The sequence below is a fragment of the Conger conger genome, chromosome 8 (assembly GCF_963514075.1).
Source record: "Conger conger chromosome 8, fConCon1.1, whole genome shotgun sequence".
NCBI lineage: Eukaryota > Metazoa > Chordata > Actinopteri > Anguilliformes > Congridae > Conger > Conger conger.
Window position 1 is genome coordinate 34,868,633 of NC_083767.1, and position 12,437 is coordinate 34,881,069.

At 45.5% G+C, this 12,437-nt stretch overlaps 1 protein-coding gene across 5 annotated transcripts in view; it reads right to left on the reverse strand.

Moving 5' to 3' along the window:
* LOC133134689 (protein phosphatase 3 catalytic subunit alpha) overlaps positions 1-12,437 on the reverse strand; it is a 130,619-nt gene that overhangs the window by 8,497 nt on the left and 109,685 nt on the right. For 3 of the 5 annotated variants that reach the window (XM_061250976.1, XM_061250974.1, XM_061250978.1), the window contains exons 9-13: positions 8,405-8,530; positions 6,233-6,304; positions 5,133-5,159; positions 3,621-3,705; positions 2,325-2,422 (exon numbers count right to left, since the gene is read on the reverse strand). In XM_061250976.1, coding sequence (XP_061106960.1) covers positions 2,325-2,422; positions 3,621-3,705; positions 5,133-5,159; positions 6,233-6,304; positions 8,405-8,530 — 408 coding nt within the window. The remainder of the gene's footprint in view (positions 1-2,324; positions 2,423-3,620; positions 3,706-5,132; positions 5,160-6,232; positions 6,305-8,404; positions 8,531-12,437) is intronic. The other 2 variants (XM_061250977.1, XM_061250975.1) reach the window with 1 other exon arrangement.

Here is a 12,437-nt window from a genome sequence, read left to right on the forward strand (position 1 = left end):
ATGGGAAAGCGAAAAACAGGAAGGGAGCACACGAAAAATAAAACAAAAAATATATAATTAAAATAAAAGGAAAACAATGATGACACAGGGCGCAACATTGTCATAGAAGCACGTTAGTGTGTTGCAGCCAATGCCCCCCCCCCCCCCCCCCGGATCTGTGATTCTACCAATGTTGCAACAGTAATCTCAGTAACGTCACCCCTCCTCCCCTTTGACATGCTTTTAGTGCCTGGCTCCCGGCTTTTAGCTTAGCATTTTACAGTACACTGTGGACAGGGCCATGGGAGCACCCTGCAGCCCATTGTAATACTAATTATAATTTTGTTATTTAGCTGACACTTTTTATCCAAAGCGACTTACAGTTGACTAGACTATGCAGGAGACAATCCCCCTAGAGCGATGTGGGGTCGCGCAAGGGCCCAACAGTGTTATAGGAAAATCAGCTGGTCGGTTGTTCCAAACAGAACTTGCCACAGTTCTTCTGCTGACTTTGGCAGTCTCACTTGCTTCTGGCTCTCCAGGTAATCCCAGACAGCCTTGACCACGTTTTTATATGAAAAGTAATTACTTGATATTTTATTGTATTTAACAAAATACAACATTTAATTTAGGCATTTAGGGAACTAATGTTTGGCAATCTCAAATGAGCTATTTTCTACGGACACACTCAAGCAGAAAACAATAACCAAATTTATATTTTAGACTTGCACGGTATTGTATACCCAGCTTGAGGTTTGTAAAAAGATAAAAGTTGTGTAAGTTGTTCTGGATAAGAGTATCTGCTAAATGCTCAACATGTTTTCCATATTAAACATGAATAAATGAGCAAGCCAAGAAATGTAAGAACTTTCTGTGGAGGGTGCCTGTCCCACCATGCACTGCTTTAAAAGAGAGATGGTAAGCATGTCATTAGGAGAGTGATGTTATTCTGATTTCTGTCTGCTTTTTCTGGATGGTGAGGTGACTCAGGTTATCCCCTTTCTTACAGAGTTTATGTCAGTGGACAATTCAGGGTATGATTGAGGTTACATATCCCCTGCCTTGACAGAAGCTAAAAAGTAAAAACTGCAATTTAAAAAATGTTACACAAAAGAGGCATTCCCCAGTACAAAACATTGCTACAGATCTCGTGTAATTTCTTGCCTCTTTCTTCCCTCTAGAGATTTTTTTCCCGATCCGAAAGAGAAATAAAAACTAGCAGAGACTGTTCTGTGATGTAAAGGAGATCGAACGTGTACTCATTGGGGATTCAACATGAGGGGGAAGTCTACATTTTTCTCACAAAACACATCTGAGAGAATGCTTGCAAAAGAGATTATACCTGCAGTTTCCAGAGAGAAGGGAGAAAGGAAGGAAAAAGATAATATTTGAGAAAAAAACAATATACTACAGAGGCTGAAAAACACAGTGAGAACGCGAGAGAAAGAGACAGAGATAGAGAGAGAGGGGAGGGGAGAGAGAGCGAGACAGAGAAAGGGAGAGAGAGGCTTGGTGCATTTGGACAGTGACATAAGTCAACAGCACCACAAAAAGACAGTACAGGTAGAGTGCTAGGTCACTAGCAGAGGTTTAAACTCTACGGGCATTGAAAACAGACAGGAAAAGGGCTGACAGAAACACGTTTAGGAGAGAAAACAGTTTAAACATAACTTACGGGGGTCTCACAATTCAATAGGTTTTTTTCAGAATCATTTGTAAACTCTAGTGCTGCACACTAATATGAATAATATAATAAAGTAATATAAAAAGAGTATATTAATTCACAGTTATTACATTCAAATATCGATTTTTTTTAGCTCAAGAAATTAAGATTTTTTACATTTTTTGATACAAAATTTTGGGTAACATCTGTTAGCACCATATTCAAAACTGTCAGAATGGTTTGTAGATTGTTACCATCATCATAGTACTGAGGGTACAGTGCTGTTTTTACGGTTGGCCCAAACAAGCCTCGATTGTTTAAAATGGCCGTTTTCATCCCTTTGGATGCTGTGAGTCACAACGCAATGTGACATGGGCCCACCACTCAAAACTTTCCCCAAAGAAACAGTGGGTCATCTCAATCTGGATCACTGACATTTGTACAGTACATGTGTGTGCATCTACTGACAACTGATGAACAGAAAATTATCTCCAGATCAAATGCATTAATTTCATTTTACTAACACTTGGGCCTCACAGGCTGCGGGTTCAGAGACAGTAAAAAGTGAACTGGGTGTTACGGTAATGGAGATTGAGTGACAGAAGGGGGAAGCTGAAGGGCAGGGCTGGTGGTTGTTTCCTTGGCGGTACTGGAGGCGGAGGGGTGTTGGCGGGACTCTTACCGTTCTGTAGTTTCTCCTTCCCTCCTGACAGCACCCCGCTCGGGAGCATCCCGGTAGGGGTTAGACCCTTCAGTGTCAGAACGCTCTCACTCTCCTCCCTGCTCGACACAAAATGGAGGGGGGAGTGAGTTAAGTTGAGCATAACCTTTGCCTATACCTGAAATGACTTCAAAGAATTGTATAAAAACAAATAAGCTGAAAGTGTCAGATTCCGCAGTAAGACCAGGAACGTGACCTTTCGCTATATAAGAAGTTAAACACCTGAAATTACAAAGAAAATAAATAATAAATAACATAAAAAAGAGAAAGTGTTGAAACGGTCACATTCAAAGATAAGGTCAGGGATGTGACATTTCTCTGTACAACTGGTCTGGTTAAACATCTGAAATGATGAGAGACGTGCTGAAACTAGCGCAGATACAGTACAGAACAAGGCTGAGAGAGAGGCCCTGAAATCCCACCCAGCCTTCCATGGTGCTTTGGACCCAGAGTGACCGGGTCAAACGGAACCTCCCGAGGAAAGTCACGTGTTTCTGGGGACCGCTGAACGAGGCGCGCTCCCGTTGCTGTCTCCAGCAGAGCGCCGTGTTTTGGACATTGTAAATGAAACATTGTTCAAGGAGGAAACGATACGTGAGTCCTAAAAATATCAGGCATGTGACTGTTTTCAACTGAAAACGACAGAGGAACTCTGCAGCAGCCTTTGCGAACTGAGCTTCCATCTGCAATCCTTGGCTGGGAGGGAGGGAGGTTTTCCCTCTTTTGAAAATAAAATGGAAAAAAAAGACCATTGTTTTGAAAAAACTTTTGTTTCTAATTTTACCATTTTCTTCCAATTTGGTAGCTAATTTCACCTAATCTATTCCAATTATCGATGTTAGCTGGGAATACACTGCCAACGACCTCATCCCTCGGCAGCCCGGATGGATCTGGCCATCCTGAGAATGACACGTCTTCTTCAAGCCGTATCGTCTCAGAGCCCGTGACCGTGATTCCAAGGCAACTGGGGTGCTGTTGTGCACAGCGATCCGACTAACACCTGCCGAGTCCCTCCCTCGAAGCGGTGAGCCAATTATGCCGCTCCACGAGAGTTTTGGCAAGACCGGGTGTGCAACTGTAACAAACTGATGCCTGCATCAAGGTCCGTTACTTTAGCTGTGCGCCTTCATTGTCCTTTGAAGGAAAATAGCTTCTGTGGGTCACAACAAGGCTTGTGTATCCGGTATCCGGTGTGGCTATGACCAGCATCAAAACATCAGATCCACTCAAGTAAATATGTAAACACGCAACCCTTACCTGAGGACTGAAAACACTCTGGCCATCTTACCAATGGCTCGGATCTTGTTTCGGATCACCTCCTTGCGTGCGGAGGCGGTGGCACCTGTGTGGAGGGGAGGGGCAGAGGAGCAGAGTGAGGAGGCAGGGCGGGGTCACATGTAGCCTACAGGTACACAACATACCTCATAACATACAGTGGCAGTGGCATTATCCTGTATGGCCTACTGCAACTCAACATCCCTATGGCCTACTGTGAGCAAACAGAGTAGAGAGATATGTATGGCTGCTCTCAGTGTATGCTGCATCATCCATTACCAGGATACTCCCTACTTGTGCCCTGTGCTCTGTATGCTTTCTAAGGTCTTCACTGGTCACCAAGGTTAAAGGTGACAGGGCATGGTTCAGTCAGAACACAACAATGCGAGTTTCAGCTGGATTCTGTTATCTTCTTGGGTTTCACAAACAGATACTGTTCCAAGGCAGTCTAAGGTCAGGCTGATATAGATAATAATAATAATAATAATAATAATAATAATAATACATACATACTCATCTATCTTATAATTATACATAATTTTTTTTTTTCAATGGCAGTTTTAGAAACAGTGTCATAGAGGTGAAAAGGAGTGAACAGAAATGGAGATGGGAGTGAAGTTCAGCAGCATGGCAAATATACCGCAGAGGGAAACCAACACTACCAAAGCAAGGTCCAGCCAGCAACCTGCTGGTAACTGCCCCCACACTATCTGAGATGTTCTCAGAGCTGCCCTTTCTACAGAGACTAGTTGCACTGAACTTTTCACTTAGTTATGTTGAGTCCACTCACAGACATTAACGTCTTTTCAGTACGTAACATAACCTGACATTAAAATTCCAGCCATTACCATTAACATTGTACTGAATAACACTGATGTTCCACACAGTAATATTAATTCTACTCCGTAGCATTACGTTCGGCTCTCTGACCTAAATGTTCCACTCACTAACATTAATGTTCCACTCACTAACATTAACTTTCAATTCTGTAACATATCTGTAACACATTAAAGGGTACCTGTACCCAAAACCAGCATATGCCTAGATTATTCTAAGTCACGAATAATGAATATTTCATTAATTTTATTGGACTACTGCACACCTTTGTCAAGTACCCAACAATATGTCTGCTCACTGAAGTGTTACGGGACTGACGTAGTCTGGCAAAATGAATGAAATATGTCGTAATGCGTGACTTATTTAACTTACAAAAAGGGGAAAAGTTATTTTTATGATATATTCGACAGATCTAGGCATATGCAACACACTACAGGTTCTGACTGTTAGAACCGTACTTATTAGTAGCACTGCAAGAAGCAAAGTGAGGTCGCTCACACACAGCTTGTGTCTTACAGGACTGTCAGTGCCACACCAGGCCACGGCTGCTTTCGTGGGCCTTGCATCATTCAGCCTCTTTCAGAAGGTTACATATGCAGGGTTAAGCACTGCTGCGCATTCCACTGTACATTCACCGGCAGGGTGCTCGCATTGTACCTTTCTTAGGGGGGTAAATTAGCTGTCCTTCTCAAGAAAATCCCAGATGAGAAAAACAAAAGAAAGAGATCAGAAGGTGGTCGGATGGTTAAAAGGAAGCAGAGGACAGAGAGAGAAAGAGAGACAGAGAGAGATGCAAATGTACACCCAACGGAAAAGAAAAGCGATGCCTAAATGAAACGAGGAAGAAAAGAAACCAATTAGACAGTGGCATGGACAGTGAGAAGAGAGCAGAGAGACAGAGCAGATTTAAAACCACACAATGGAAAATGGAGTCGACATAATCAGAGCAAAAACAGGAGGGAGGAAACGAGCGAAAACGGACGAAATTACATCATGAGATGTTAGCGCGCTAGACGTTAGATGTTTTTCACGGAGCACAATTTTCTCTGTGCTCCTCCAGGAAGTTTGATAATGGTGACATTCCGTTTGCGAGGGGAAGGGGGAGGTTAACAAGTTCAGAGATCTCACCCAGCACGTGCCTCGATAAAACGTGAGGAAGTACGCTATTCTCTTTACGTTACGTGATGGTGCGAGATCGTGTTGTACGGTCTGGCTTCTTGTTGCAGTACAAAGGGGCAAAAACAGACTTGTATTGAAAGAGGTGGTGGAACAGAGCTTTTCCTGAGAAGGTGTGCTACTAGCACTCTGCCTCTAGAGGGCAGCATCGTCTCATAGGCCAGACGAGTCGATGCCTGCTCTGCAGCTCCCTGGAAGCTGTGAGTTGCGGAGAGTTGTGCGCCGGCAGCTCATTTTAAATCCATGCAGGTCACCCATGGAACTCACGCAGTGCGGTACGCGGGACAACCTCTCGGCCCCGGGAAATATTTTTAGTAAACGGTCATAGCACCATCCCGCCCAAGAATGACTAAGCGGATTTTTCCCGGCCATACCGTTGGGTGAGGCCTCAGTGACATTCGGTAACTCCCTCTCATACTTTTTGTGTGAAGATTGCCCCCTTGTGGAACACTGTGCATGTACAGTAACTTTTAAGGTTAGCGTTCAATCGCTGTATTCCTAACGTGGCGGTGGTGTGCAAGTGAGGAACAGAAAGTCCTTAGAGCGGTGACTCGGCATGCTGGCGACCCCAGCTCTCTTACCGTCAATCTCCTCGTCTGTCATCAGCTCGTCGTTGGAGCAGATGCTTAAGACGTTGACCAACATCTCGGTCACTGTGGGGAGAGAGGCACAAGAGAGGCTTTAGGTGGACAACAAGGGCCGATCCGTTTCAGGATTTTGTGCCAACTTCTGGTCCTAATTATTTAATTAACTCAATCATATCTTATCTGACATGAGTACCAGTTACAGTTGCAGACTGCAAGTGTATCCTAATGATTTTACTGTGCTGAAATACAGGCGTGATAAATTGTAATTTATAGATTAGTCAGAAAATTAAAACAAAGCAATTGGTTGGAACGAAAACAAGTATGCAGACTAGCCCTCGAGGACCGGAGTCGTGCACCCCTGTCTTAGAGGCTGCGTGCCCTGCGTGTGGGTCAAATGCATACCCATAACACTTTAACCCTTTACATGCTGGTAAAATCTAAAAACACAGCCAATCTCTCAAGAGTGATTAATAAAAACACTACTGACCAAAACGTAATCATAGTATAAAATATCTTTGTTCTGAGTACTGGTGGTAATTGAAGTTTTACGACTAAAGTATTTAAATTAGTAGAATTATAATTACTTGACCCACATGTCTTTGCAATGGATTCTGCCTCAATTTATTTAAGCACAGCACAGCACAGGAATTTCATTGTGAGATCTGAGGTACAATAGAAAAGTATCGTATATCGGACAGATAAAGAATTTTGTTAACTGGCAACAGAGCGATTCAGAGACTGCATGTGTGTGTGTGTATGTGTATGTGTGTGTGTGTGTGTGAGAGAGAGAGACAGAGAGAGAGAAAGAGAGCCAGAGAGAGCGAAAGAGTGTGTGAGAGAGAGCGAGACAGAGAGAAAGAGAGCAAGGGAGAGCAAGACAGAGTGAGTGTGGGGGAGAGAGACAGAGAGTAAGAGTAAGAGAGTGTGTGTGAGAGAGAAAGAGACAGAGAGAGAGAGTGAGAGAGTGTGTGTGTGAGAGAGAGTATAACAGAAAGTTCCCCGAGGAGGTGGAAGATGTGGGGTTATAGCCCATGAGAGTGGACTCCTCTTAATGACCTTGGGCCTTTGTGAACAGAACCTGAGACACCTCAGTTTCAGCAGGCTGCCGTGGCTACAGGGGAGGGACCACCCTCTGCTGCTCGCCACTTTAAAAATTCATGAGGGGGAGGAGCCCAAGCAAAACAGGGCAGCCTGTAGCGTAGTGGTTAAGGTACATGACTTGGACCCGGAAGGTTGGTGGTTCAAGCCCTGGTGGAGCCATGATAAGATCAGCACAACTGTTGGGCCCTTGAGCCAGGCCCTTAACCCTGCATTGCTCCAGGGGGGATAGTCCCCTGATAAATCAAATCAACAGTAACAAATTATTTTACGTACGAGGCAGCCGGTGGTGACCAAAGAGGCCAGGTGTCAGGGGTTACATCCACAACAAGAAGACTCTCCAGAACATTATGTAAGGTGCTGTCATCTTTGCCTGGGCGGAGTTACGAGTGTGGGCTTGCAGATAAACGTGCTATCCTTGCAATCAGGAAATCGTGGGTTAATGTTACAGTGAAACAGTATTGGTGAAGGAGTCCTCACACCTGCGTCTCACACTTTCCATTTGAGCTATGCCCACGGTCACCTGCTCAAACTTTTAACTGTAATCTTTTCTAGCACTGTGTAGCTACTAACAGGCTGTACAACTTTATACACTAACGAGACCCATTTGCTACTTAAATCACTACATCCTCAAAACTGGTGCTGGCACCTACTGTGGGTCTTAAGTTTATGTTGTGGGTTTAATTGATGACAGCGGATATTAACTCTGACAAAAAGGACTTAGCATCATCTCTCTTCCTTGCCTAAACCCTTATGTCTGCAATTTTCTAAGTTGTTCCGGTAAGTGTGCCTGCCAAATGCCTAAAATATAAAGGCCTTTTTAAATAAATGGACACATTTTTGCCAGTAAATTGCCTTCTGCTTGCTACAGAGAAAGAAAGATTGCTAATATTGAGGTCGGCTTGATAGATTGGTAATGTAACAATAGCCTGTAATATTAGTAAACTTTTTATTGCCAGAATTCCATCGGATGGCTTTTTTTCATCCATTGCCGGATACTGAATGGGCCTCTTCCCCATGATGCATTGCAGCCTACTCTGCCTCAGGTGTGTTCCGGAAAAACCTCACCTTTCTCTCCAACGAAGGGCAAAGACCAGGTGAAGACGTCCATGAAGTTGGGGAGCCAGTAGGGGTGGGGGGAGCAGTTGAACTGTCGGATATTCATGACGTTGTTCTCATATTTCAGAACGGCAGCTGTGTGTGGGGTGGGGTGGGGTGGGGGGGGATGATAGGGGGGGGGTGTGGGTGGAGCAACAGATAGAGAGAAAAAGAGGGGAGGAAGAAAAATAAAAAAACAGAAGGAGCTTTATTTTATCACCCACTCGCTGGGAATCTGCGTCGCTCTTCAAAGCGAGACCTGGGAAAACAATAGAAAGATGCTCTCTGCACTGCCGCACACGCAAAAAACAACAACTTCTGAGCAACTTTCCAACGCGGAAAAACATTTTAAACAGTCATCACTCACTCCTCTGCGGGAGACCTGCGTATTGATCACGGGCCGCCTCTGCAACCCGGACCCCCCCGCTCCCCTCCCACCCCAACCCCGGATGACTAAAGAGGAGTTCAGGAACATAAAACACCTGGCTCAGCGTGTGGCTGTGATAAGGCCTGCTGCTTCTGCCACCGGCACGAGACGCGCCGGCTCACGGGGGAGGGGGGTGAGGGCGCTGGCCTATCGATCAGAAGACCCCGGCGAGTAAAAACATTTTTGGACGTGGGTGTTTAAGTGCCCCGGTGTTCCCAGAGTTAGTTTCATTAGAGCGGAACAGGCGGTAATTCACATTCAAAGTTCCTGAATGAATGAGTGGAAAAGGCTGGAAAAAACCGAAGGCCCACGTTACCCGGCCCACGTTACCCAGCATCCTTCGGGCTCAAACATGGGTCCCCTATCAAAAAATGTCCATTCCGGTTGAGTCTCTGGGCATCTTTTTGGCTTGGGAACTCAATATTTCTAGACCAGGTTGCTAATGAGCTTATATTAAAAAAACGTACTACAACAAGGCAATAGTAATAATCATACTTCACATGCTCGCATTCTGTCGAGAAACAAAATGAAAAAAAATGCTCCTGATCCTTAAAATCGTTTTGTGTGGAGGAAAGTGAGAGAGAATAACTGCTTCATTCCCCTAGCTATGACAAAATGTGCAGGCAACTGTAAGATCATGTGACCACTGAGCAAGATAGACAACTTTTCCCTGTAATCTATCGTGAGGGACTTCCCCTATTCTCTACCATGAGGGTCTTCCCCCATACTCTACCATGAGGGTCTTCCCGCATACTCTACCACAAGGATCTTTCTTATCGTGAATGTCATCCTCTCAACAAGTGAAGCTGATTTAAGCTATGTTTTTCGACACTTTTAGCTGGTCGACCGGCTGCTCACCTGCTGACCAGCCTATATAGTCAGCTAGTCCACCAGTTTGGCCACCAGCTTACTCCACCAGCTGAAGCAGCTTTGACAAGCTTTGTCCAGCTAGAGACCAGCCATAGACCAGCTAATACCAGCTAAGTGTCGAAAAAAACCCCCACATCTTAAATCATCTTAAACCAGCTTCGATTCACAGCTGATCTTAGCTGGAATCTTCAGCAGGGATACGTTCTCCTCATGAACTGTGGAAGAGGCAAAGAGGCGGGAGTCACCATGACTGCAGCACGAGCTGCCTGCCACTCGTAAATCCAGCCTCTAGCGCTGCATTCCCTTGCAGCTCACCCTGCGGAGAAAGTGATGCCCCCCCCCCCCCCCCCCTCCAATACCGAGATAAAACACCAGCCCACACATGCTTGGGACGAGGCGTTCGCTCCTGGCAGCCTGTAATCTTCCCAGTGTGAAAAAGCCCCCGTTCCGCATTCTACTTTTATTGGAACAACAGATTTCAGGGGGGGAGCAAAGAGAAGTGTAGAAGGTGGCGGGCGACCCTCACGACCGAACACGGTAAACACAACCGCTCAGAAAGCCGGTCGGTAATGGTGTGGATCATATGTCAGGCGGTCGTCAGCGTGTGGAGCAGCTACTAAATGTACTAGAGGCAGAGACCCAGAGGGTATTCAGGTCCAGCCTCAATGCAGTGCCAGATACCCTCTTAAGACTTATACTTTCCACATGAATGGACAATGACATCAAACTCGGAGACACACTGATAGCCAGTGCACTCTTTTACAAGCGTGACGGATGTACACATGTACACAGCTAACCGATATTATCCCGAACTCCCAAACTAGCTGCGCTGCCGTTATCTCTGTGTGGGTGTGTCTGAGTAGTTATGAAGTATTGAGTGCGTGAACGGAGAACGGCCAGAGACAACCGTGCGAACCTTCGGGTCGGGGCGTGTCTGCTGATGTGACATCGTGTGACATAATTTTGACCCTTGCGACCCTCACACGATGCATAGCAGGTAAATGGCCAGCTGAGATAGGCTGAAAGTCCTGTTCTTGTCACGATGCTTGTCAACTGTAGTCTGTCATTTGAATGAGCATGTACATTAGGTTTATATAACACAACACAATTTGTAATCCAAGACAAATTCACCTTCAGGGATAATACAGTTTTTTTTTGTTTGTTTTGTTTTTGGAGAGAGCACAGGCACTTTTGCTGCATTGCAATATGGGACAGGTCCAACAGGAAGGGTAGATGCAGTCAAGTGCAGAATCGCTAGTAATCTGCCGATCTATGATACAACAAAGAAAGCATTCATTCACCTCTCTACCCTGTCATTCATCTGTCTACTCTGTCATTCATCTATCTCTCTATCCTGTCATTCATCTGTCAATCTATTCCTTCATTCATCTATCTCTCTACCCCATCATTCATCTGTCTACCCTGCTATACATCTATCTGTCTAGACCGTCTTTCATCTATCAATCTATTCTATCATTTATCTAGCTATACATTCTGTCATTCATCTATTATCTATTCCATCATTCATCTATTTGTCTACCCCGTCATTCATCTATCCCCATCTATCATCACACATCCATCATCTATCATCACATCTGTCTATCTTGCCATTCATCTTCCATTTATTCTGTCATTCATCTATCTGTCACTCATCTACTGTATCAATTCATCTTCCATTCATTCTGTCATTCATCTATCAATCTATTCTGTCATTCATCTATCTGTCACTCATCTACTGTATCAACCTATGCTGTCATGTATCTGCTGATCCTGTCATTCATCAATCTATCCTGTAAATCATCTAACCATATGTCACTCATCTATCCAGTCTTTGCTCTGTCCATCTGTCCTGCCATTCACTCTGCAGCTGCTGTAGCATCTGACGTCACAGGCAGTAAATAGCGAGGAAACCGGTCTCGCACCCCAGTCGACCTCTGATCCCGGGGGTCGCCTGCCTGCCTCCCTCCAATATCCCATCAGCACGGAGTGGAGTCGAGGGGTCTCACCGGCAGGGGGACGTCGGGGTTCGGGGACGGGAGGTTTCCGAGGACCCCAGAGATGGACAGGACAGGAAGATGGCTAACAATACTCCTGCACTTTCCCACAGACTCCCTCCGTGCCTCGTCATGGCGACCGCAGAATTCCGCCATGGTCAGCACTCACGGAGAGGGGGAGCCGGGTGGAGGAGAGCGATAAGAGGAAACGCGCTGTGCAGACGATAACTCGTGCCGCCTCTGCCCCCTGGAGGGAACGAACAGGGTCCACCACACCCCAGGCACAGCTTAAAGGGGGCTAGGATTTTACTGCCAACTGGTCACGTGGGATCGAGATGAGTTAAAACTGTGGGCTGGATCCAGAGGCAGCCTTCTTCTTCCTGAGGTCTCCAGGGGGTTACAGTGATGTGGAAGAGACACAAACGCAGTCGTTATTAACGTCCATTTTGCAGAACCAGAGACAGAAAAGCAGAGAAGAAAGGCTCAAGCTCACACACAAAGTAGAAAGTAGAAACACTGAGAGCTTTTTCAGGGGGTGGGAGGGGAGCAGAAACTCTTGAGGCAGCGTGAAGCTTGTTTGAAGTTGCTCGCTGACAGGTTGATGGATGAAGGGGGAGGACGCGTCGTGTGTTCAGGGAGTCTCAAATGACATCATGCTTCATGTAGGAGAGGGGGGTTTAACTGGGTCTATTGGCTTTCATTCCAGCACATC